Below are 25266 nucleotides of genomic sequence, written 5' to 3'. Positions count from 1 at the left end.
GCATTTCCGTTACAGAAACCCTATACTAATTTTTTTGCAATCAAATCAACCTAACATAATTAACCACTTATTATCCTAGATTCAAGAAACAAGTAGGTATAAGTTTAAACAATTTACATACTTAGTTTGTATAAAGAATGCAAAATTTGTACCTAATATTAAAACAGAATATTCAATGTGAATCTTAATTTGTTCGATTAAAAAAAATATACATAAAGTAGGTACCTAGATCTGATAAGCAAATAAATGAGAAGCAGTGGCATAAATTTTTATCTGCCTATCATCTCACCATTTGCTTTTTCCTATTCACAAGTTAATGTTTTATTTAAGGCACATTCTGCTTTCAATTGTGAGAATATGGGAAAAACAGATAAAAGAATATTAAATTGAAACGTTGATAATACCATGAATGGAACACGAACAAAAAGGAAAAAGTTCTTGTTGCAATTATTGCACACGATATAATCCAAAGCGGTCAGCATTTTCTTTAGCGTTCTCGTGAAATATGGAGCAATTCTCATGTTTTTTTTTTTAGGTAAATGTAGCAAAGAAACTTCAAATTGTACAATAAAACGATCAGTTTTTGTCTGAAACTTTGTTTAGGTACCCAACAAAAGCTTTCAACAAAATCGAAAATATTTTTCCGAAACGTTGGGGGAAACGAAAAAACTCGAGTTCTTACACAATTTTATTTTTAATGCGCTTCAAAAATACATTGATACTTATACATTTATATTAAATACTCATAATTTATAGTGGTATAATGATATAATGGTAGTAATCGTAATAAGTGCAATAAATGATGCCAGTTCCATCTATATCTACTCAATCATTGTGAAGATGTTAGTCTCTGTATGTTCATCACTAGGCCGTTTAGAAGTTTTCAATTGCGTGATAGAAGTTTAGGAGAGACATATTTTTGGAACAAATTATCACTAGTGTCTCACTTACCTGGATTATTTATAGCTGAAACTGACAAAATTTACCTTTTATAAAGTCTTCATTCTCAATAATTAGCAGAGAGAACATTCCAAATACCTTTCCATCTTATAACACAGATATAAAATAGACACTTTTAACAATATGAGTTTAACAAACACAGAGTGCTGTAATTGATTCTTAGTACCTACGTACAGTATAGGGCGTAGAAGCTTAAAATGCAATATTGAGAAGAAAGTCGAGAAAGAACATCCAAGTTAAGTTAGTATAACTCTGTCTATCGAGTTATCTTTTAGGCCATTTGCTCGTATTTGGCCTTGGTGATGATGCTCGCCAGACAACAGGACAAAACCACCCCTAGCAAGGGGAAGAACGCTATTCCCACCGCCGATCCAGCTACGATCCCTATGTTACCATTCAGAAACTCGATCACTTTATTGTAGCATCCCTAACAAAATTTCCCCTCAATGAAATTTCCCAACGAAACTGGTAAATTACCTCGGTGTAAATTTGCTCAGGCACGTCGGGATTGCAGTCCTCTTTGATGCAGCACGAGGGAGGAATTGGATACGAAGGAGTCAAGTTGAGCCAGTCTTCGTATCCGTGATTTCCGCAACAGTGGAGCTGTTAACAATTAGCATCAATTGGTCCATTGTTGAAGAACTGCGCCCTAGTACGGCTCGGCGATACGATAATTGTCGATATTGTTTACGTAATTATTATGGTTAATTCATAAGCCAGAGGTGAACGAACTTAAGGGCACCGAATGGTGTTGGGTTTCAGTGGGGTCTTGATACTCACCGTTTCCTGCATCACATCGAAATCGTTGGCAAGGTGTCCGGTGTTGTTACGGTAGTTGACCATCGCCTGGGAGAGGCCTTTGTCGAAGCCTTCAGTCAGTTTTGTGCGATATGCGAAAATCGACAGGCCAGCTCCCAGCTCCAGGACGAAAACGATCGCCAAAAAGGCACCATACTAGAAAGCAGATAGAAAGTAGTAAACTAGTCTCTTGCGTACTCTATGGTAATAAGCGGTGGCCAGCAGGTTGTTCAACCAAAGCAAAACGACTTATTAAAACGCGATTACAATGTTTAACAATTTACCGAGAAATATTTCCAGCGAAACGAGGAACCACCTAGCGGAAGCACCCAATTTGTAGGTAAAGTGAAGCAAACAACAATCGCCGATGTAATTGTTTACATTTTTTTTGTTATTTTGATTGATTGCACGGATGAGATAATACGAGAATCGAAATTATGTAAATTCTTCCGTTAGATCGATCCCAACACTGATGGGCAATCTTCCGAGCGAGTAATAATCGTGCTCGTGCCTTTCGCAGTTCCGACAGTTAGAACTTACTACGTATAGAAGAACTGGTTGGCCCTTCACGGTACAACAGCAAGCCAAGGAACCAATCAGAATAATCAGCGACCCCGTTCCAATCAGGACGTACGGAGCGGTACCGGAAAATTCGGTACTCATCTCCATATATTTGTAAAGCTCCACCTCCATCCATATCCCGATAGCCAGAATCGCGATGCCAGAGATCTGAAGGAGAGAATAATTAATGGAGTGACGTGGCCCATCATTCATCGATGTTAAATCGTTATTCAACCATCAGAGTGACGTTTGCAAATGGGTGATTTCTGTTGCAATAATGGGCAATCAATGCATCAACATATGGCTTCTGGAGGCAGTAAATTACTTGTAGATCCATGGAGTCCGTTACGGTTGCGATGAGGTAATGACGCAATAAAGAAGGTCGTAAACAAGCAGGCGGTACTCACCCAGAAGACAAAATTGAAGATCATCAGGAGGCTCTTCATGCAGGCCATCGCCGCAACAGTTTGCAAATGTTTGCTCATTGTTAAAATCGGTTTTATCAAAACTAGAGTAAATTCTTCTAAGTTAGTAATGGACCGAAGATATGTGTTGTATTTAGAACAAATCCGTGCTTCTTATCAGCATGTAAAACCGCGTAGAACACCAACACGTAGTGATACTATCCGCCGCCAAGAGGGAAATTTCTGATACGTTTACAAGGTGAATGTTAAACGCTCCACTGAAAAAAGAAATTCACTTCTTCAATATTCATATCTCCGCGTTAACAACGAAATATTTAAACAATAGACTAATTCCCAATGGAGAATGTTTCCCTTTTATCGCGCTTTATCACTCGTGGATATTTAATTTTCGTGTTATGATTCTGTTATCGTTCTGATTGTGGCGTGTAACTGTGGTAGACTAGCGTCGGATCGATGCCGACGCAAGGCGTCTACAGGTTGCCATTTGCGTCGCTACAATATGTAATTTTGTTTATTAAATAACAAAACAATTTTTGCAACGTTTCGTTTTGTTATTGAATTTTTTAACGAAGATTACCTACTCCAGAGGATGTTATTAAGTTGTCGTCAAGTAACAATTCGCCGAAACGAAGATAATACAAATTATAATTTAATTTTGTTGCAAATGATCGGGTTTTTGTTGAGTCTGGCGTTGTGACAAGACGGATTCATCGTGTAAAAATGATTAAACGACGTCTAATACTGAAATAGAAATTTCGCAACAGCATTATTTTCATACTAAAACAGCTAATTTGTTTTACCGTTCTCTTGTTTTTACAAGGTCGGTAAATAAACAATAAGAGTAATTTATTTTTATCAAGCTTAGCAATATTATGTATAGGAACAATGCACTTTTGTTAAATTTGGAACAATGCAATAATAATATAAATAAATAAGAGTAGTTAGCTTTAAAATAAATATTTTTTTTTGTTCGACCCTGTCAGAATTTGGGAATTTTCTCCTATGTGAACGGATTTTGATAAATGTCACCACTTGTCAAAACGAAAAGTCAAGCTAATTTTAACGATTTTAAGCGATTTGGAGCCTTTAAGAGGCTCGTCGAAGAAAAAAACATTGTATTCAACTCGTTCTTGTGTAAATTGGGCCTTTTTTGGCACTCGTGGGCCTTTGAAATGCTCGTTTCACTCGCGTTTTAAAACTGGCTCACTCATGCAAAAAAAAAGCTCAATTTACACACGAACTCGTTAAATAAACTACTATTATTTTACGTTTTCTAAGTACATAATTTTAGAAACAAGATTTGAACGACTTTTAGTAGCTTGATTGGAGTAATAAACGACGCATTCTGCTTTTTGATATGGAGAACAGAAAGAAATCACAAGTTGCTAGGTCATGACCATAAAAGTGTTCTAAAAATGATACTTTTAAAACTTTTAAAGAGTTGCTTGTTTCGCCGCAGTATGCGGTTGGAAAGCATTGTCATGTTTCAAAATTATTTCACTTTTAGAACTCCCTAAAGTACTGTTTTGAAACAATTTTGAAACGTTTGTTCTTGTTTTTGTATAGGTATCCTTCTGTATTCAACATCATGGATTCATTCCCCAAAGAAACAGCTGTAGTAGTCAGATTTTGTGAAAAAAGAAACAATTTCCTGCTTTTTCAGATTGCTTGAATCTGTCTTTGAGTCTATTGATGCAATAGTAAAATGAGCAACTGCAGATAATTTATTTAGAAGCGTTTGGTTGAAAGTTCTTTAAAAATATATTTTTCAAATTGAATTGAAAATTTTGAGAATTTAGTTTTTACAAGGAAAAACAAAAAGTTTTCAAAAAGCGTCAGTTCTTGTTTAGAGTAAATTGTTAAAGAATACATAATTATACAAATACTATTTTTCAGAGTGAAACTATAGTTAACAAATCCATTTTATCTAATCTCCATTTTGAAAAGTGTCTTTTCATAAATATGGCAAATGCTGACAAACGTAGCAGCTATTTCTCCAGAAACTATTTAAAAACATAAAAATGTCCTCTGACAAACATAATTCTAAAAATATTTGGTTACGTGTTTGGTTTTATCTTTATCAAACTTTTGATGTACTTACTCGTATGAAGTGTTTTCATATTTTATAAATTTTACATTTCGCATTTTCTTTGCGTAATACCCTGTGGGCTGTAAATTACAAACCACCATTTAAAAAATTTATTTTAAAATTTCCCTTAAAAGCCATTTTCTGTTCTACCTTATGCAAGAAACTTACTGAGACCGACTCTTACGTAGTTTCAGAGGTTCCAAAAAGACTTCTAGAGCACTTTCACTTAAGCAAATATTTTCACGCCGTTTTGCAAAATTATGACTTGGAAACTAAATCACAAATAACATTTCGCCATACCAGTGCATTGGCGCGCGATGATAACCTTCTTGAACCATTTTAATAAGTCACAATATTTGTTGGTATTATTGTCATAAATTCCGCCGTTTATTTAAATTCTTCCTGTGAAAAAATATTTCTGGCCGTCAACATGTTTTCGGTGCCTTACATCCAACAAACTTTTTGTCCATAAAAAAAATAATTTTGAAAACTGGAAATGTATTTTTGGAATTCTTCGACGTCTGCGATATGTTTTTTATTTATTTCCTCAGGAATCACGTCAATATTTTTCTTTGTTTTAGTCCAAAGTTTAGTTTGTAAATGACAAAATCTTTATTGATTATAAATAATCTAAAAATATCTTACATTTCGGTGTTGTTTCAACCTTACAAAAGTGCACCAAAGATAATTCTATTTCCTTTTCGCTTATTTTAACATTTCAACCCCATTTTTAATTGCATAAATAAAATAAATAAGACGTCAGGATGGTGGAAGAAAAATTTTTTGCATTTATAGTGACAAGAACCTATAGAACCGGTTCTAATTAAGAGAAAACAATTTTTTAACATTACCTAAATTTTTGCTTACAACTTACAACTTACGGGAACTGCTGATTACTGTGTTACCTTGAAATGACACTTTACAAATTTTATTTTTACTTAGAGTTCGAAATTGGCACAAAATATAAAAATTCAAAAATTAATCTTCTGTTCATTATTTTCTCTCTACTACTGTCATAATTTTGAAGTGAACTAACTAATACAAAACTGTGAGTACTATTAACTAAAATAAAATCACGAAATAAAATTTTCTAACAATTAAATGACTTTTATGGAAATATCCATAACCCCGTATCACACACAATTACTGTTTTGCAATATTTATTGCAACCATTATTTACTAAACCCAAATTGTTATTTAAACAACTCTCGAAGCATTCAAAGAAACCGATTTTCATTTCAGCACTTTTTCTTTACTCCTTTGAGTCCACAAACAACCTCATTTGCTACATTGATATATTTATTCATAAAACACTGAGAAACACTCAAAGGTGCAAAAACGTATTCTACAACGAACTCATTCAATAAACTTATTTGTTTTTGTTTATTTCCTAATTGTATAATTTTACGGTACTCTCTGAACGGTACAACGCCATGTACAAATCCTCGTAAATAAAGCGTTCTAAGTAAAATTTAACAGGCAGTACTTTTCCAAAGTTGAATGATATTCACGGTTAATAAAAACTTTTCTTCATTTCACCGACTACAACATTATGCTTTAATTTTTTACCGTTTTAAGTACCTACTGTTGCGTGGCTCAAAAATCGTCCCTTATTAATGGGAGTCGGTACTTCTTTCAGCCCACATTCTGTACGTCATCGTCTGTGTGCAGAAAAACTGCAGCAATTGTCAAGTTTTTGTTTATGATGACCTCCCATTCTACAATGAACAATTCAAACTGGAAACATTTACAATTTCAGAGCAGATAATATATCAGTGGTATCTTGACACGGTAATCTTCTGCACGAGGTAGAAATTCGTGGTTGAGCATTCACCGGATCCACTTTCTGGTGAAGATTTTTCGTTGATATGTCAGTACTGGGTACTACAATAGAGGGGCCATCATAACATATGTCGTGCAAATTACACAATACTCTCTCTAACCTACTGTTTCAAGAATGAAGAAGCACAGTAAACCAAAGCAAGGCTTAATTTTGCTTGGCATGTAACCAGGACAAAATAATATTCTCGGCGTAAGTGGTATAACGGTAGGTTTTGGTTTCTTGATTGCGCATCATGCGGTAGAGGTAATGCAAAACGATAAAATAATAAATTTACTGGTTCTAACAGCGTCGAGTTTTTCTGAAATTATCAATTGAAATTAACTATGCTAATGAGTCGTTTCATCGCAAGACAAGGAAGCGTGTTTTACAACATCCAGCACTGCACTGCAAGAAGAATTTGTTGACTAAGGTTTTGTCGGACCAGCGGAGATCATTGAAATGTGAAATCATCACAATGCATCATCCCATATTGCCAAACAATTGCGACCAGCAATGCGTATTTCCGTTCTTTAAAAGCTCGGAAATAAACTTTGGTTGTTTCCGAAATCCTTTCACAAACAAACGGATTGACAAAAAATTTCAAAACTCACTTCTCTAACCCATATTGGCAAATGCAAGGGCATTTTTATTCACCATCACGCACTTATTATCACGTTTTTCCACGAGGTGCTGCCAGTGTTAATTAGTGAATAAGTTGGAAGTTGTTGCCGGTGTGTCGCAAGCAATTATGAAGGAGTCACGGAAGATGACTTCCGTAAGTTATTAAAAACTTAACCAACCTTAAAAAATTGGCCGCCATTAAGGCGCACATCGCCATTTTGCATGTCGAGGGTAATTAGTGCTTCACTTTAGGTGACAGACCATCGCAAAGACTGCACTTCTAGGCTCGTCTCTAACAAAAATGCGCAATCGACCACCGTAAAATAATCATTTTCGGGATTTATTTAATTAGTTTTGTACCGCTAGTTCTTGCGAGGCTCCAAAATTGGAAAAAATTGATTGCCGGTACTGCTACCACTGATTATGGGTTCTCGATTTTAGAACGAAACTGGAATTATGAGTTAATTGCTACTAAATATTATTCTGCGTAAATTATTATCTGGGCAAAACCTCAACAATTAGTTGTGCAAAGGTATTAATCAATCACCATTTAAAAAGTGGCAAGGTCCCATTAATTATGACACAATTACGCTAGTTAATTCCTATCGAGTTTCCACTGACACTCATTCGGCACTAGTTATAAATTTACATGTTCTACCACGACTACAGTTCTCCTAATTGGACCCATTAACTGTTATCGACAATTAGTGGTCCCGCCGGAGCAAAACATCACTACTCGAAACCGGAGATGAGCTTAAAAGTGCTTCTGGGCCGATTTTCGCACTTTCAGTTTCCAAAACAAGCGTTCGCCGTTGCGTAACGAATCTTTCGAGATAACAAACGACCTGGAAGTGCTAATTAGATTTGTTGTGGCAATTATTCCGTCTGGGTTGGATTATCGATTCTAGAAGGAAACTGATTATTAATGAAATATCAACCATTAGACCGTTTTGTAAAAGTCATGACGGCTGCGGAAGAATAGGAGGGGGTCACTCACTTCAAAGATCTTGAAGAAACTTGCGATTTGCCGGTTGTTGTCCGCATTCTGTGCCAAGACGTGAAGTCAAATCATAACCGCAGCTAACGATATTGTTCAATTTGCCACAAAGAGACCATGCAGGGGCAGCTTAGCTTTTGTTAGTCGATTAATTGTGGCCAAATAAGAGTGCTGATCGTCGTGAAAGTGATTTTTCCCAGTGACAGTGACTGACAAAGTCGTCAAAATGCAAATTATCGAACTGCACCAAAGTGATTATGTACGTTAGACCCCCCAGCAAAATAATTTTCGAAACCTTATCACTAGTATTACTTTGCTTATTAAATTTACCAATTTTTCCATCTATTTTTTTGTATTGCAGAAACTAATTTAACGAGTGTAGTAGCTAATTTGTTTAAGGAGTTAGAACAAGTCCTTGCTTCTCTCTTTAGCAAAAATAATATTTTCTTACTTATTTTTTTATCTTCTTCTACAGGATGAGTCCTATTCTAACGGGATAAGCAGCAGTTCCGTAGACACAGCTTTCCGAAAAATAAACAAATCCTCTACCGCTTTCCTGATATGGCGCATTGAAGTAAGTACTTCCTCTAGTTTCTCGCAAGTCTCAAGAGCGCCAATTTGCAGAACATGAGCGTCATTGCCGTCCCAAGAGACCAATACGGCATATTCTACGACACCGACTCCTACGTGGTCTTCGCGTCTTCTCCTTACGGACAATCGGTCGGTATTGATACGGTGGTAAGTCAAAACGTTCAACTCCCATCCACCCTCTTGACAAACCCTTTTAGTCCCGCGAAATACGAGGAACTCCTCTCGAGTACCACGTCCACTTCTGGCTGGGCGCCTCCACCGCCCCCGACAAATCAGGAGTCGCGGCTTACAAAACCGTCGAACTTGACAACTTCCTAAACGGAACCACGACGCAACACCGAGAAACGCAAGGAAATGAGAGTGCAAGGTTCAAGAGCTACTTCAAGAACGGGTTGAGGTAGTTGCCCCAACGCTGACTACAGTGATTTCAACTGTCAATTGCAGAATCTTGACGTCGGAGTATTCTATTTTGAGTCTGCCGAAGCTGTACAAAGTCAAGGGGAAGTGCACCCCGGTCTTGGTCCAGATGGACGGGGTTTCTTGGGACAGGTTTAACAGCGCCGACATTTTGCTCCTTCACACGTCCAGCACTTTGTTTGTTTGGGTCGGACGAGCTGCTGATGCTGGCGAAAAGCTGAACGCGTCCAAAGTAAGTAGCTTTCCCATGGTTTGAACAATACGGTGTCCCACAATGCGATTTCAAGTGGACACGTTTATGAAGTACTGTTAGGAAGGCGATTTTAATGATCGGTTTGCTGTGAAATTGTACAATGCAATAACACAATCATGCCGCTTTTTAGCTGTCGACGGAAATGAAAGAACAGTATAACATTCCGAATATCGCTTTCGTGGACGACGGCTACGAAAAAACTCTACAGGATGAGGAGAAAAAGCAGTGGAACAAATACTTGCCTCTAGACAAGAGACATGTTCTCCCTGAAAACGAGTCAGACTCGCAGAGTTTTTTCCAAAGGTCTGCCAACATCCGTCTGTACAAGTGTTCAGAGAATAATGGAAAGTACAGAGTGGCAGAGGTAAAAAACGGGCCTCTGTACCAAACCGATTTGGAACCTGACGTAAAGCACAATCGCTTCTTTTTATACTGTTGGTGTAATTGGGCATTTTAGGATGTATTCATAGTAGACCAAGAGACTCTTGGGATTTGGGTATGGGTGGGCAAAAGAGCCAACGAGAAAGAGCGCGGAGAGGCTCTTCGCAACGCTCGCGGCTTTGTCAAGAAAAAGAAGTACCCTAATAACACCAAAGTAACCAGAGTGGTGGACGGGTACGAACCTGTCGAATTCAAAATGTTGTTCTCGTTTTGGAAAGATGAAAGCAAAGCACCTGGTCGAGGTACGAAATTCGTAAAAGCGTTGTAGAAAGTTGAATAATAATTCTTTTAGGTGTTAAACCGACTGTTTTGGTGTCGAAATTCGACGCTCTAACAATGGAGGAACGGCCAAGTTTAGCGGCCGAAACTCAACTAATTGATGACGGTTCAGGAACTGTGACACTCTGGAGAATAAAACAACACAACATTGTCGAGATACCTAAAGAACGTCACGGTTTCTTCTTCAATGGCGATTGTTACATTGTTTTGTACAGCTATCAGACATCAACGGAAGAGAGACATTTACTCTATTACTGGTTGGTGAGTTGAATTCCTAAAACCAGTGTTTACTCGACCGCAACAAAATTTTTAACTACTTCCTGATGCAGGGTTCTCACGCCACCCAAGAAGAAATCATTTACGCAAACGCGAAGGTGATGGAAATTGATGCGGAGCTGGGGGGGTTGGGATTCCAAGCGAGAGTGATCCAAGGACGGGAGCCCTCTCATTTCCTCCAGTTGTTTAAAGGAAAATTGATCGTTTTCAAAGGGAAAGGGACGGATTTTGATGGTAGACAGTCAAATCTGAACGACTTTCTAGTGAAGTTTTTGGGTTTTAGAATCGGGAAGAAATCTCAAACACCCTCTGCAGTACTTCCTGCACGTCTTCGGCTCGACCCTGGCCAGCAGCAAAGCGATTCAGATGCAACCGAAAGCCTCTCACTTGAATTCGAATTATTGCTACGTGCTCAAGCGAGGCAAACATGCTTTTATCTGGTGCGGACATTACTCAACGGGGGATCAGAGAGAAATGGCAAAACTGTTCGCCGGCAAAGACTTTGAGTTGGTTTTGGAAGGCAAAGAAAAACCGGAATTTTTCGACATGTTGGGAGGCAAAGCAGTGTACGCGACACAATTAATTCGAAATGATGGAGACGTGAGGCCGCCGAGACTGTTTCACTGCTCCAAAATCAGCGGAGTATTTAGAGGTAGGTAACATATTATGAAAGTGACATCGAAACGAAACTTGACTGGCTTGTTTCAGTCGAAGAAATATTTTTCTTCAACCAGAGCGACCTCCTACCAGAAAACGTGATGCTGCTCGATTTCTTCAACGTCCTGTATTTGTGGACCGGGAACTTGAGCTCCAAGGAAGACCAAAGACAAAGTTTGCCCATGGCTCTCGAATATTTGCAAACAGGTTGATCAATTTTCTGTTGTGGTGAGTTTCTTTTTCATGTTTAATTTTAGATCCATGTGGCAGAGACATAAATATACCAATAATCCACATAAGTCAAGGTTGCGAGCCTCCAACTTTTGCAGGCTTTTTTCCATCGTGGAATGGCAAACTCTGGAAGGTAGAGATTGTTGCTTACTTGAACTACATTTAATTCTTTACTCTTTTAAAAGGGTTACAAATCTTTCGGCAAGCGGAGGCAAGATATTGAACTGACGAATGCAAAGACAAATGGGAAAGAAATAAATGGATATCAGAAATCATCGGGACACAGTGATTTCGACCAGTACGATAAGTACCCTCTTAACATCCTCAAAGAACCAAATGACAAGCTTCCTGCCAGAGTGGACGCGCTGAATAAAGAGGTGCGTAAGTGATAACACTGATAACGATTTGGAGGCCATCTGATATAATTCATGGGTTCCAAAGAAATATTTTTTTTTTGGGCGTTGCCACAAAATTCAAATTTTAATGCTTTTTTAGCAGTTCCTTGCTAGCGAAAGTATAAAAAAGTGGAATGTTTTCAGTTTTATTTGATGATAACAACAAAATATCCATTTGATGGTTTTTGGTAATGATTAAATAAAAGAAAATGTACACATACGTCATACGTCTATTTCTATAGAACTTCCGTATGAGGAGTACCTACCTATTTTTGGATTTTACAAAAGAAAACACAAATTTCAAACAGCAATTTATATTGGCATAAGTTAGTTTTTTTTTTGTAACTACACAAAAAGTTCTTACTTCAGACTTACGAGTATATTGAAACCTTTTTCTTTTCCTCGAAATATTAAATTCTAAAATAGTTGAAATCGTTAAAAATTCCTGATATATTTTTGAATCTCTCTGATACGTCCATGAACTTAAAAGATTTCCACACATCTAATATTTATAATATAAAGGAGGAATAATAAATGATGAACTAAAATTAACTCTTTTTATAAACTGATTCTATTTTGGATTATCACGATTGAATGCGCATTTATATCGTAAAATAAAACCAAACTGGCGAACTGTCAGGATGGCCGAGCGGTCTAAGGCGCCAGACTCAAGGTTACCTTGCCTGCGCTGCAGGTTCATGAGCGTTCTGGTCCTCTCTGAGGGCGTGGGTTCGAATCCCACTTCTGACAAGTTTTTTTTTTTAACAATTATTGTTATTGCAGCTGCACTTGACTCATGACGACTTTGTAGCCGTCTTAAAAATGACCTACTTAGAATTTGAAAAATTGCCGCGCTGGAAACAACAAGAATTGAAAAAGAGGGCCGGATTATTTTAAATTAGAACAAAAAACTTGTTATTTTAGTATTTATATTTTTATATTATGATTGAATATCTATTTTATATTGTAATGGATGATGTAGTGTATAATAAAACAATTTGTTACTACTGTGTTTTGTCTGTAATGAAAAGAATCGTCAATAAATAAGAACAATTTATTCAGAATTGTCCATTTTGGTTTACATTTTGTATCTATTATACATAAGGCAAAAATCTTTAAATCTACTATTTAAAATGCCAAAATAATAAAAAAAGAACCTATTGGTGTTTGTAGTTAATACAATAGTACTAACTACGAATGAACGTTTAAGGCACAATTTTACAAAAGAAAAAAATAGAAATAAAAAAGTAGATTAATAAATACATAAACATAATTAATGAAAATTCGCATTAAAGTAATTTGTACAATCTAAAAAACACAACAAACAATATACAACTAAAATAGAAAAGTGTTTATTACTGTACTGAAAGGAATGTCATGTCAAAAAAATTCATAAGCTGATTAGAAGAATTTCATAATCAATAAAAAAAAACACATTTTTACAAAACCGTAATTAGCACCTTTAACAAACAATTTAATTAGTACAGCGTCACAGTTGGATTAGCAAATATTAGCAACCGACATACTCAGACAATTCATTAATGGCGTCGAGAAACATCTTTTTTACGATTTTTTAATCATTATTGTTAAACATCTTAAGATTTAGTGCCACAACAAAATAGACTATCGAAAGTTCAAAAATCTGATAAGATCGATACAGTGATGTGATAGAGTAACAAGTATTGATATCCTGTATCATAGTTTTAGTGATGAAACTAGAAGCATCAAGAACGAGTTTGTTATTAACTTAATTTAAAATTCAAACGTCATTTGCCACTCATTGAGGAATTAGCAGGGAGAGTTGCAGATCGTTGCTGGATATTCAAATATGGCTTCAAACTAGAACGAGTCGATTCCCTGTTAATGTAGAAGAAACACTTAGTAAAAGCACTGTGTTAAAACAAGAGAAAAACTGAAAAAATAGTGATCCTCAACCTCGTGTCAGTCATACAAACAGGCCTGCAAGCAGTGTGAAAGCGAATTGGAAGTGAGCGTGTACGCCGATCAAACAAAAACAAAATAAACTTTCATAAAATTTATTTATAATTTTGATAATAAAAAAATACAATCATAAATACAGAAGAGAATTAGTATTGAAGCCAAGCATGCAGTCAAGATGTCACTTTTATTTACTTCTATCGTTCGTTCAGAATAAAATGTCCGCTTGGAGATTCCGGCGAAGTAAATAAAACTGAATGTTCAAGTTCAACATCTCACATGTCGATACGAAAAAAAGAAAAAAACAATGTTCTTTACAAAAACGCTAAAGAACTACATATCAAAATGGAATTTGCATCAGTACACTATTACGTGTAAAATAAAAATGTTATATATACAATAAAAAGTAGATGGAATAATGCAGAACCTATATAAGCGTAAAGTATACAAAATTGTAAAAAAAAAAACCGACAGCTCAGCGTAACCAGCTACGTGTGCATGCCCAACACTACGTCAACTCACCTAGGCGATATCTTAGCTGAAGAATCTATGGCATTGGAATTGTTGGCTTTGAATCCGCACTTCTGAATCTTTCGGCTTAATCTAACCACCCACTGCTGCTGGTCGTCGACCGAGGGCGCGAGCAAGAGGAGTTCTTTGGCATATGAAGGGTCATAGTGTAGTTTGCAAGGGGGCACGTTGTCTTCCTTCTTGTCCAGGTGATCCTTGTGGATCTTTATCCTACACCCTGCAAACGACCAGTGTTAGAAACGGTCCCCTAACCTGCAGTCACACAACGTCGCGGAGACACTCACTTCTGCACTCTAACGCAGGGGGAGGTCTAAACATATTCCACATGGGTTTGGGACAGACTTCACAAGTTGTGGGCATATGGTAGGAGATATTTAGGAACTCATGACCCTTATGTATCGTGGTACCGGGTTTGTCTTCGAAATTCCGCATCGAACTCACGTCCAAAGAGTTGCCTTGCTCGTCGGTCTTCCTAGCCTCACCTTCCCCGGCGTACAACAATTGAAATATCCTGGGGATATCTTTGGAATCGGCCCTGATAACGTCACCCTGCGTGACAGAACGCACGTGGAACACTTTGCTGAAAGAGACGAAACAGTGTTATCGGAACAACTCCCCTCCGCCACGTTTTACCAGAGATCGAGAACGATCCCGGGGTCGGTGTTTTGCTTGTCGTTCTCAGAATCGTAGAAAATTATTTTTCTACTAGAGACCACGACGTACTGCTTCTTCCATCCGTGCCGCTTGATATTCTGCCTCGACGGTATCGACAGCCAACCTTCGAACATCGAATCGGAATGTATCTCGTCCCCGTCGTTGTCCGCGGAACTCAACGAGGCGGTCTCGCTGTTGAGAGCCGCCAGCTTTAACTGCAGCTGCTCGATTTCCGAGTCTTTGCTGTCCAATTCCATCTGCAATCGCTGCCTCGCCGCGCTCTCCTCGTTGCATTGCATCTGAACCGACCGAATCAAAAATGACAAAGACATCTCAACCGAGACGTCGACACTTACCGTCAACTCTTGAATACTCCTTTGGAAGTTGCTCATGGTCTGATTGAATTTGTCCCTTTCTTGACTCAACTCTTGTTGCAGCTTCTTCAGATCCTTCTCTTTTCTCCTCAGATCCGCGTTCGAAATCTTGCTCTTGCCCTTTATCTCTCTCAAGTCCTTTCTGTTTAATATCTCGTGGAGCTTGTTGACCGCTTGTTGTTTCAGCAACGACTCCGTCTGCAACTTGCTCTTCAATTTGTCGATCTCTTCGCTGCTGCCGACCTTTTTGTTGAACTCATCTTGCAATTGCTTCAGTTGCCTGCTGATATCGTCTTTGTCCTTAGAGAGATGTTCGTTTATCTTCTTCAGCTCCATTTCTCGGTCTTTGAGCGAATTAAGAATCACTTCTTTCGAATTGACTTCGCTCCTGTGTTTGGCCAACAAATCTTTCAGTTCAAGCTCTTTCATCGTCTTCTCTTTCTCCAAGTCTGCTACGGTTTCTTCGGCGATCGATCGAGCCAAAGCTTCGGAATCTGCCCTGGCGATAGCTATTTGACACTGATGTTTCAACGAGGCACACTCCTCCTCGAACTCTTTATTTATCCTGTTCTTCTCCTCCAACTCCTCTCTCAATTCGTTGGTTTGCGTTTTGTACAAAGTGGAGAAATACTGCTCCGCCTCCAGAGAATCCTGCAACTCCTTCATCTGAAGCTGTTCCATCTGCCAATCACGTTTGATCTTAAACAAGTCTTCTTCTATCTTCTTTTTGGCTTCTTGCACCTGGTTCAGTTCGATCACCAGCTGAGATTCTCTGGCCTTCAGTTTGGCAATTTCGGAAATGTGTTGTCCCATTTCCGATTGCAGGATGGTCTTCTTCTGCTGCTCTTGTTCGAGCTGACTATGCAAAGCTTTCACTTTTTCTATTTCTTGTCGATGTTCGCCTTCCAGTTTCTGAAGCCGCTGCTGGATCTGTCTGTAATCTACGGACAACATCGATATCTGTCTCTCTTTCTCTTGCGAGTTCAAGTCAGCTTTCTGACGGGCACTTTTCTCTTCATTTAGTTTCGCCTGTAGAGCTAAAAATGAAATTGTTCTGTATTTTCTTGTCATTGCTGTCAACTATTTTTATCGCTGCTGGTTTTTTAATTGTCGGTATTAATACGTCGAACAGACGTTTCATGACTCACGATCAGTGTTTATTTTAAAAACAAACTACTACATGCTATTATGTGTCAGTTTATTATTATTTACCGCGAGGCTTGTGCTCCTTATATTTTCAGTGTGTTTGTTTTCACTGCTAAATAAGGAAATGATGAAATGCGAAGATCCAACGATTGTTAAATTAGAAGAGGTTTCATAAATATTAACCAATTCCTTGTTTACATATTTGCTAACCGTGCTTATCATTTCAAAAGTGATAAAATGGTTGAATTTTATTAATACTAATTAAAGTTAGTGTATACTGCGCCACTGAAAAACAATTTATCAATACAGTAGATGTATAAAAGGAAAAACAAAAATGTAAACAAGAAACAACCTAGTACATATAGAGAGAGCATTTTAAGACATTTTCGAAGAATTTAGTGAAATTAAGATTTTCTTTACAAAGTGGCAAGACGACAAATAAATATTTTTTTTGTTCGACACTGTCAGAATTTGAGAATTTTCTCCTGTGTGAACGGATTTTGATAAATTTGACAACTTGTCAAAACGAAACGTCAAGCTAATTTTAAAGATTTTTAGCGATTTGGAGCCTTTAAGGGGCTCGTCGAACAAAAAAAAAGGTTGTATTCAACTCGTTCTTGTGTAATTTGGGCTTTTTTTGGCACTCGTGGACTTTCAAAACTCTCGTTTCACTCGAGTTTTAAACTGGTCCACTTATGCCAAAAAAAGCCAAAATTACACACGAACTCGTAAAGTAAATAACTAATCTATCTATGTAATGTGGAGACTGTACAAATTACGAAATATAACCGATAAAAAAAAAGCACGACCTAGTGTATTATAACCGGCCTGTTCATTTCATTAAAAATGCATTATGAAAATGTTTCCGAGGAAAAGCCAATTTCCGCCGATGAACCGCGCCACAAAAAGGGCGCTTCACTAAAAATAATAATCAATACGCAATATAACAAAAAACAATAATATGTAACAGTAAACACAAAAACAACGAACAATAAGGAAAACATTCACGAATTTTATTTCAAAGCAGCAAAAAACAAGGAGTTTTTTTGACTTCAAATTCAAAATGTCATTTGAACAAGAAAAATGGTGACACAAACTTAAGATGAATAATATCCTCAGAAAGCGCCCGAATACTAGCGTTCTGCTGGATCACTCAAACTACAATTTTAAACAGGCAGGTCGTGAAAAAGTATTCAAATAACAAAGAGAAAGCGTTATTTTTCTAAGAATAGTAGGAAATGTTTTTACCCTTGATAATTCGTTCCATAAGTTCTGCGTGCAAAAAAATATCTGTCAAAAAATGTCCAACTTCAAGTTGCAGACTCCGCATTTAATGTTTCGTCATTAACGAGAATATCTTATCTAAACTACAAAAATGCTTTGCGACACCCCCTTATCAGCAATCGGAGTCCGCAACTATTCAAGTTTCACATCATATTACTCATCACTAAACTTAGGCGAAAAATAGTGAGCGCGTCAAGAATACCTCCCACCATCACGATCCAGTGCAGCGCGCTCGTATTATAAAACGATCCACGGTTCACGCTCGCAGCGAAAATCTAGCGGTGCGGCACTGTAGCAGGCTGGTGGGGAGCGCCAACTATTTTCCGCCTAACCCTACTCATCACTGATGTCAACGTCTTCCCTCTACCGTACATACCTTTAACAACTTCCAAGTTGGCCTCTTCCTTGTTCAACATCCTACTCCTCTCCGTCTCTTCGTGCGCCCTGACTTCTTGTTGGTACCTATTCTGAGCTGCCTTCAGTTCCAAGCACAATCCTGCGCATTCCTTCTCCAAAGTGGAGATCTTCTCCGTCAACTGCGAATTGTCCGTCAAGATCTTTCTTTCTCGCTGCCTACCCCTCTCCAACTCGGCGTTGACATTTTGAAACCTGTTTTCTAAGACGAGATACTCTTCGGAAGTTTGGGTCCTGGCGGCTACTTCCTGGGTCAACTGTCCCTGCAACGTGGCAACTTCCGCTTGGAGGTTGTCGTATTGCGAGTGCAAATTCTGCAACATCGCTTGGAACTCCGCCGCTTTTTGCTCGAACGCCGACTTGGCCATCGTCAGCTCCGTCGTTTGCTTGCGCAACCTCTGACAGTTCTCTGTTTCGACTTTCAGCTTCTCCTGCATGTCGTTCAACTGCTTCTCGAGGATGATGATCTTGTCGTTGTGTTGCTGGTTGTTGTTCATCTCGCGAGTCCTCTTGTTCTGCTCTTCCTCGAGCGTTTTCTTGATGTCCGTCAGGTACTTCTCGGTTTTCTTCCTGAGCTCGCTTTCATTCTCGGCTTTGCGTTGGACTTCTTTCAGGTTGTGCTTCAAAATCGTCAATTCTTTCTCGTATTTGGACGCTTCTTCGCGGATTTCCGATTCGCGTTGAGCTAAGCTACTGATTTGAGCAATTAAAATTCGTTGTTTTCCTTCTAACTCGTCTACGTTACTCTTCTCTTGATCTAAGAGTTGTTGCAGTTTATTTACTTGAGCATTTGAGTCTTTGTCGTTGAGATGATTTGATTTGCCGCTATCTACGTTGTCGCCCCTATCGGACAAGAGCTGATAATCCGAGTTGTAAGTGAAACCTATGAATGGCAGGTGGTTCCCTAGAAAGCTATTTGGCACCGGAAACACTTCCTCTGACGTCTCTTCCTTCTCGTAATCGTCAAAATTACTGGTGTCGTCGTCTCCCGTCAATTCTGGAACCACAGGCGGAGCCGAGTTCCTCAAGTTTTCGAACGTCCACTGATCGTTAATGAAAAACGGGTGGTTCTTTATTTCGTCGACGTTATTCCGCCCTAAACGTTTAGTTCTATCACATAGTAGACCCTGTATTAAAGCTATAGCCTCTTTAGAAATTTCCACTTCGTCGGGGAAAGTCAGGTTGTTCTCGTGATACATGATCTTATTGTATGTACCGAGGAGACTGTCCGCGTAGAACGGCGTCTCTCCTACCAACATCTCGTAAAGAAAAATCCCCACAGACCACCAATCACATTCGCGACCGTAGATCCCCTTGCCGTGACTCTGCAGCACCTCCGGGGAGATGTAATCAGGCGTGCCAACCACGTTGTTGGACCTGACGAGGCCGTCCTCGTCCATGCGCATGCAAGTACCGAAATCGGCTAGTTTCAAGTGGCCGTACTTGTCCAAAAGCATATTGTCCGGTTTAACATCCCTATGTACAAAACCCATCGAATGGATCACATCTAAGGCAAGCACGACTTCCATGGTGTAGAACTTGGCCCACTTCTCCGGTATTTCGTAGTTCGACATCAAGTTGACGATGTCGCCACCGGGCATGTAATCCATCACCATGTACAAATGTTTGGAGTCTTGGAAAGCAAAGTGGAGCTGGACTATCCACTCGGAGGAGGCGTGGGCCATGATATGTCTCTCTTCCCAGAAGAAAGCCGAGTCTGATCGCTTGATCAGGTCGGCTTTGCTCAGTCGCTTCATGGCGTAAACTTGCCGGGTGTATTTATGCCTGACCAGCTGCACCTTGCCGAAAGCTCCCCGTCCTATCACTTTGATATGCTCAAAATCGTCGGTTTTCATGCGCATATTTACGACCTCATTCGCGAAGTCGCCATCTGAATTAAAAAGGATTGTTGGAAGAGTGATGCCAGAAGTTTGACAGGATGTGACTCAAGGCAAACGTTCTTATAAATAAATAAATGATAATCAAAAGGGAAACACAAGCAATAAAATGTCTTTGGTGTTGCCGTCATCTGGTGGTGATCAAGTCATTCCTGTGCCTATCCAGTAAATTTTATTTGTCCTTGAACTGCTTCCAGTTCTTTGAAAATGCAATTACCTTGATCTATATCCAAACAACTAATAAAATTGGTCCATTACGTGCAGCCTACACTGAAACACCAACAGCGTGGCGTTTCTTATTTACAACATATTTTCATATTCTCAGATAATAGGCATACGCTAGTAGTACAATTGGTAAATGACATCACCATGTACAATGTAAAAGATATATGGTTATGATGTTGTAACAAGAAAAAATGATAACAACTTTACTTAAAATGCATTTTTATTGTGCTGTACTTTAAAAAACTAAATTTAAAATACAGAAGAGATTTTTTTTTTTTTAAATGAAGTGATTGAGAATATTTACGTGAAATTTATAGATTAGGAGAGCATAACGCTTTGTTGTGGAAGATGGTTTGGTGATAAGAAATATTTATAAATGGAACCTCTAAACTGACTGATTAACAACAATATCAATATTTTCATGTTGGCAGAGCCAATAAAGTCGGCGATAACAGTTTATTGCCTGAATTTAATTTCTCTTGATGCGACTGGGCCTTTGACTTAAGTCACACTCGTGCACCATGATACAAAACCAAACAATTTTACTTACATCTGTTTAGGTACATTTCGATGTTTTTGACTTTCCTCATGGCGGGATAGTCGCAGTCTGTGTGGAGGGCTTGAACGGTGTCCAAGAGGGAATCGACGTTCCCAACGCTCCGAGAATCTTGGATCCGTTCCTGGAGGTGGCGAAGCCTCCTCCGTCGATCTTCGTCTTGTATCAAATCCATGGTTACGGCTGTGGTAACAAAATCTTGAACGTCGTTCAGACCATTCACTAGGAAATCAGTAAATGGTAGTGCGATTTCTTATACCTATGGAGAGGATCACTGTGACAGTTAAGTAAGACGAGGAAGTGCTGTTAATTTTTTAAGTAGGTTCGTTAATGGTCGCGGTGAATGTGGGAAAAAACTTGTTGAATGCAACATTGCAATTAAGAGTGTTGTTATTATGTTTGGCGAATTTTCGGTGGATTTCGTTAACTGTCAAAAGCGTATTGGTTTTAACTGGGCTTTTGGAACTTTCTTTGTATGGTGAAAGTAAAAAGACGAAGTACCTGAGCATTAGAGATACATGGAAGACGTCCCTGATTTTCTTCAGAGTCATAAGAAGCACTAATAACCGCCACACATACAAAAATATTAACCAAACCACCGTAAAAAAATCATATTTACTCCGCAAAGGTCAAGCAGCCATTTTCAATTAATCATCACTGCCGCACTGCTGACATCTGTTAAATATTTACGGCAACTCATCAATTTTGACACTTCTCTTAATCAAACGGGAATATTTTTAACAAACATGCATTTAAACCACATTTCTTCATAAAATCGGACCAATAATAACTTTATTAGAAAAACACCATGTGAATGTAAATTTTTGTCAAGATATCTACAAGACAAGACAAAATTTTATTTGAAAAAATTTGAAAAAAAATATCCTGGTGCAGAATGTTTATTTACCGGAATGTTTACCGAAATGTTCAAAAGGCGAAAGTGCGGGGAAAGTGGAGTAAATAATAATACAGCCGAATTACTGTTCTGAATTTTCACTGAATCTTTTTAGTCTTTATTATTTAGATATTCAGCCTTTTTTTGGTCTTTCTTATAAACTCCTCTATCGATAACACACATTTTGCGGTGTACTGCTGTATTATTGGTTGCCGAACCAAAACTTTTAATAATTAATATAAAGTCATTTATACTTACTTGTCTTACAATTTCGACATAAAACAAATCTACAAAATTACAACTTTATTTCACGGTTTACATTTTAAAAAATGAAGAAAAAGTGATCAAAAACATACCGTTTCTAAAAAAATAAAGAAAAAATAAGTTATGCAACTTCACTTACACTGTTGGTATTGTATCTAACAACACTATCGGACTGCCGGAATGCCGGAAAGTGACTGATGTAACTGTAACCACTATCGATTTTCAAATAATGTGAGGTTATGTACCATTTGGCGACGAAAATATTTTTAAACAATTACTTTATAGTTTCGGCTTCGTTAAAGTGGTGCAATGCGCGTTTTACTTTATTGTAAGTGAGGAACTTTTTGTTCTTTGGTCATGTTATGGTGTAAATAAATTTTTACACGTGTATAACCTTAAAATACACTAGAATGGATTCAAAGTATACTTTAGTAGGAAACAATAAAGTGAATGTTTCGAAATTCAAAATTAAGCCCAAACCAACGCCCGTTTTTTTCAATAAGAAAAATGGCCCTTCATCTCCCAAAAAAATTAAATTAAATGATAATGAATCTGGTAAATCTGTGTACACTAATGGAAACAACAAAAGAATAAGTATACAAGAACAGAGGACAAAACTGCCTGTTTATGACAAAAAGAATAAACTGCTTGATTTAATTAAGAGACATAACACTTTGATTATATTGGGTGAGACTGGTAGTGGCAAAACTACTCAGATACCACAGTATATTAATTCAGCAAGATTACAAAATAATGGCCGAATTGGAATCACACAGCCTAGAAGGGTAGCAGCTGTTAGTATTGCAACAAGAGTGGCTCAGGAATATGGAAATGGGGTAGCATTTTCAACATAGTTTTTTTTTATAATTAAGTTATGTTTAATTGTAGCAAACAGTAGGAGACACTGTAGGCTATAGAGTAAGATTTGAAGATGTAACATCAAAGAAGACTAGAATTAAATACTTAACTGATGGAATGCTACTGAGGGAAGCCATGGTTGATAGTTTATTGATGGAATATACTGTCATTATTTTGGATGAGGCTCATGAAAGGACAATTCATACAGATGTTTTATTTGGGATTGTTAAAAAGGCCCAAAAAGTCAGAGAAACCCAAAATTTAGCTTCCTTAAAGGTAGCTTCTTTGGATGATTGGAACATTGTTTCAAAATAAATTTTTAGATTATCATTATGTCTGCCACAATGGATGTAGACCATTTTTCCAAATATTTCAACAACTGCCAAGCTGTCTATCTAGAAGGGAGAACTTATCCTGTAAATGTGTTTTACACAATCAAACCCCATGATGATTATCAAACTGCATGTGTTGCAACATTTTTTAAAATTCACAGGGATGCACCTGCCAAGTAATTATAAATTAGAAAATTTTTTTTTTAAACTAATTCCCATTTTTAGCCATGATGTTTTAATATTTTTGACTGGACAAGAGGAGATTGAAGCAGTTGCTCATCAGATTAGATTATTAGCGAAAGACCCAGAAGTGGAAGGACCTCCACTCAGAGTGTGTACATTGTATGCTGCTCAACCTAGCTCTCAACAAATGTCTGTCTTCAACCCTTCACCAGCAAATATGAGGAAGGTCATAATCAGCACAAATATTGCTGAAACTAGTGTTACCATAACTGGAATCAAATACATCATTGACTGTGGAATGGTTAAAGCTAGGTAATTATTATTACATAGTAGGTTTTTGCGTCTTCATTATGAAAGTTGACTTTTTTTAACGAAAAATCTTGATGAAAGTAGCACAAAAAATGTCGTGTACAACACGTTATGAAAGTCTCTTTTTTCACTCATTTGCTTGATTAACTCGGACTCCGCGCTCGTTAATCAAACTGCAGATTCATAAAAAAAGTATGACTTTCATAACTAGTTGTACAATATATGTACTATTTTTAAATTCATGTTTCTGTTGTAATTTTATCTGCATTGTTTATTTTTCAAAGGACGTATCACCCAGCAACTGGCTTGGAACTTTTAAAAGTACAAAGGATATCTCAAGAACAAGCTTGGCAGAGGACGGGTAGAGCCGGTCGAGAATCCGAAGGCAGTTGTTACCGACTGTACACACGATCTCAGTTCGAAATGATGCAAAAATCCACAATTCCGGAAATACAACGCGCGAATCTCACTTCCGTTGCGCTACAACTTCTCGCGTTAGAAATCCACGCGTTATATTTCGATTTCATGGACAAACCGCCAGAGGACGCTATCGTGGCAGGTTTCGAACAGTTAAAATTACTTGGTGCCATAGACCATATCGAGTCAAAATCGTTAACTTCTTTGGGAGAACAGATGGTGAAATTTCCCCTCGATCCCAGATTCAGTAAAATATTATTGTCAGCTGCAAATTACGGATGTCTGGAGGAAGTCTTAACGGTAGTGTCATTGCTAAGCGTTGAGTCAATCCTCCTGAGTCCGCCAAATAAACGGGAACAGGCTCAGAGTGTGCGCCAGAAGTTTTTTTCGGCGCTTGGTGATCATATCACACTGTTGAATATTTATAGAGAGTTTAGTAATGTTGGACAGAACAGTAGAAGTTGGTGTCACGAACATTACATCAATATGAGGAATATTTTGCAAGCTAGGGAGGTTAGGACGCAGTTGGAAGAAATATGTAGGAGGAGTGGTTTGACAGTGGCATCTTGTGGTAGTCAGATGGATCAAGTCAGGAAATGTCTTCTCACAGGTCTATTTATGAATGTTGCAGAGCTTCACAGAGATAGACAGTATATTACGGTAAAGATCTTTATTTTGTGGTGAGCTTATTTAAAAGAATTTTTTACAGTTGGATAAAAGACAAGTTGTCTCAATACACCCCAGTTCTGTTTTACATGGTCAACAACCTCATTTTGTTTTGTTCACTGAAGTTGTGCAAACCACAAAATGTTATTTGAGGTCTTTGTCAACTGTTGAGAGTGACTGGTTAAGTGAGATAGCGCCGGACTACATGAGATCACACACTGTAAAGTGTGCAAGAGACAGCTGATAAGAAGTTCGACAAAAATACTTTCATTATTATTACAATGATATTTTATGTGAAGAGGTTCGTGTTCGCTCCTTTAAACTTTATTGTGTTCCATTTAATAATCTTTATAAGTTTAGGAAATCTAAAATATGTTAACCATGATTTTTATATGTGTTATATCATTACATCTATTTTTATTAAGAATGTTTTGCTTTTTTTTCCTCACTTTCGCAACAGTATGCAACGTCCCACATTTCTTCCTGATAGTTTTTACGTCATGTGACGT

The 25266-nt window shown here is 37.9% G+C and overlaps 4 protein-coding genes and 1 non-coding gene across 10 annotated transcripts; 3 read left to right on the top strand and 2 right to left on the bottom strand.

Annotated features, from left to right (window-relative positions):
• Positions 1 to 675: 675 nt before the first annotated feature.
• LOC138131608 (tetraspanin-7-like) lies at positions 676 to 5854 on the bottom strand. 3 transcript variants are annotated; one of them, XM_069048721.1, is made up of 6 exons: positions 5715 to 5854; positions 2727 to 3001; positions 2299 to 2487; positions 1741 to 1914; positions 1438 to 1563; positions 676 to 1387 (listed from the first exon to the last, which is right to left on the bottom strand). In XM_069048721.1, the coding sequence occupies exons 2-6, from the start codon at positions 2802 to 2804 to the stop codon at positions 1232 to 1234; spliced, it is 723 nt and encodes a 240-aa protein (XP_068904822.1). In that variant the 5' UTR covers positions 2805 to 3001; positions 5715 to 5854; the 3' UTR covers positions 676 to 1231. The 3 variants fall into 3 exon arrangements, with proteins under 3 accessions (XP_068904822.1, XP_068904821.1, XP_068904820.1); XM_069048720.1 differs by lacking the exon at positions 5715 to 5854 and adding an exon at positions 5018 to 5170; XM_069048719.1 differs by lacking the exon at positions 5715 to 5854 and adding an exon at positions 5002 to 5162.
• Positions 5855 to 7237: 1383 nt separating this feature from the next.
• Positions 7238 to 12821, top strand: qua (villin like protein quail). Of its 2 annotated transcripts, none has more exons than XM_069048712.1 (14): positions 7238 to 7430; positions 8749 to 8847; positions 8898 to 9011; positions 9062 to 9261; positions 9309 to 9513; positions 9665 to 9940; positions 9992 to 10217; positions 10268 to 10515; positions 10584 to 10764; positions 10814 to 11182; positions 11239 to 11394; positions 11445 to 11551; positions 11604 to 11795; positions 12597 to 12821. In XM_069048712.1, the coding sequence occupies exons 1-14, from the start codon at positions 7404 to 7406 to the stop codon at positions 12708 to 12710; spliced, it is 2514 nt and encodes an 837-aa protein (XP_068904813.1). In that variant the 5' UTR covers positions 7238 to 7403; the 3' UTR covers positions 12711 to 12821. The 2 variants fall into 2 exon arrangements, with proteins under 2 accessions (XP_068904813.1, XP_068904812.1); XM_069048711.1 differs by lacking the exon at positions 7238 to 7430 and adding an exon at positions 8251 to 8532.
• On the top strand, positions 12449 to 12563 carry TRNAL-CAA (transfer RNA leucine (anticodon CAA)). Its single transcript has 2 exons — positions 12449 to 12486; positions 12519 to 12563. It is a non-coding gene; the product is annotated as a tRNA-Leu (tRNA).
• Positions 12822 to 12851: 30 nt separating the features above from the next.
• Positions 12852 to 21508, bottom strand: Rok (Rho kinase). Of its 3 annotated transcripts, none has more exons than XM_069048704.1 (9): positions 21335 to 21508; positions 20828 to 21092; positions 18117 to 20045; positions 17705 to 17728; positions 15293 to 16347; positions 14916 to 15235; positions 14567 to 14862; positions 14274 to 14499; positions 12852 to 13670 (listed from the first exon to the last, which is right to left on the bottom strand). In XM_069048704.1, exons 2-9 carry the CDS (start codon positions 21006 to 21008, stop codon positions 13580 to 13582), a joined length of 4122 nt encoding a protein of 1373 aa, XP_068904805.1. In that variant the 5' UTR covers positions 21009 to 21092; positions 21335 to 21508; the 3' UTR covers positions 12852 to 13579. The 3 variants fall into 3 exon arrangements, with proteins under 3 accessions (XP_068904805.1, XP_068904806.1, XP_068904807.1); XM_069048705.1 differs by having other exon boundaries at positions 20828 to 21055; XM_069048706.1 differs by lacking the exon at positions 17705 to 17728 and having other exon boundaries at positions 21335 to 21507.
• A 661-nt stretch (positions 21509 to 22169) lies between these two features.
• On the top strand, positions 22170 to 25184 carry ath (ATP-dependent RNA helicase DHX33). Its single transcript, XM_069048713.1, has 6 exons — positions 22170 to 22828; positions 22881 to 23126; positions 23174 to 23358; positions 23408 to 23677; positions 23959 to 24751; positions 24801 to 25184. Exons 1-6 carry the CDS (start codon positions 22403 to 22405, stop codon positions 24999 to 25001), a joined length of 2121 nt encoding a protein of 706 aa, XP_068904814.1. The 5' UTR covers positions 22170 to 22402; the 3' UTR covers positions 25002 to 25184.
• The last annotated feature ends 82 nt before the right edge of the window (positions 25185 to 25266 follow it).

This window comes from Tenebrio molitor, chromosome 5, assembly GCF_963966145.1.
Source record: "Tenebrio molitor chromosome 5, icTenMoli1.1, whole genome shotgun sequence".
Taxonomy (NCBI): domain Eukaryota; kingdom Metazoa; phylum Arthropoda; class Insecta; order Coleoptera; family Tenebrionidae; genus Tenebrio; species Tenebrio molitor.
Note: the sequence above shows the minus strand (reverse complement) of the source record. Positions and strands in the feature narration are given on the sequence as shown.

Coding starts and splice junctions, on each gene's coding strand:
- LOC138131608 (XM_069048721.1), bottom strand. CDS start 2,804: ATGAGCAAACATTTGCAAACTGTTGCGGCGATGGCCTGCATGAAGAGC. Junction 2,488..2,726: donor TCTTCAATTTTGTCTTCTGG/GTGAGTACCGCC, acceptor TCTCTCCTTCAG/ATCTCTGGCATCGCGATTCT. Junction 1,564..1,740: donor TCGATGTGATGCAGGAAACG/GTGAGTATCAAG, acceptor AATTGTTAACAG/CTCCACTGTTGCGGAAATCA.
- qua (XM_069048711.1), top strand. CDS start 8,500: ATGCAAATTATCGAACTGCACCAAAGTGATTAT. Junction 8,848..8,897: donor TCCTGATATGGCGCATTGAA/GTAAGTACTTCC, acceptor GCCAATTTGCAG/AACATGAGCGTCATTGCCGT. Junction 11,796..12,596: donor TGGACGCGCTGAATAAAGAG/GTGCGTAAGTGA, acceptor TTGTTATTGCAG/CTGCACTTGACTCATGACGA.
- Rok (XM_069048704.1), bottom strand. CDS start 21,008: ATGGATTTGATACAAGACGAAGATCGACGGAGGAGGCTTCGCCACCTC. Junction 16,348..17,704: donor TATGGAACGAATTATCAAGG/GTAAAAACATTT, acceptor TTTCATTTTTAG/CTCTACAGGCGAAACTAAAT. Junction 13,671..14,273: donor TCAGCTAAGATATCGCCTAG/GTGAGTTGACGT, acceptor CTACATTAACAG/GGAATCGACTCGTTCTAGTT.
- ath (XM_069048713.1), top strand. CDS start 22,403: ATGGATTCAAAGTATACTTTAGTAGGAAACAATAAAGTGAATGTTTCG. Junction 23,359..23,407: donor CACAGGGATGCACCTGCCAA/GTAATTATAAAT, acceptor TCCCATTTTTAG/CCATGATGTTTTAATATTTT. Junction 23,678..23,958: donor TGTGGAATGGTTAAAGCTAG/GTAATTATTATT, acceptor TATTTTTCAAAG/GACGTATCACCCAGCAACTG.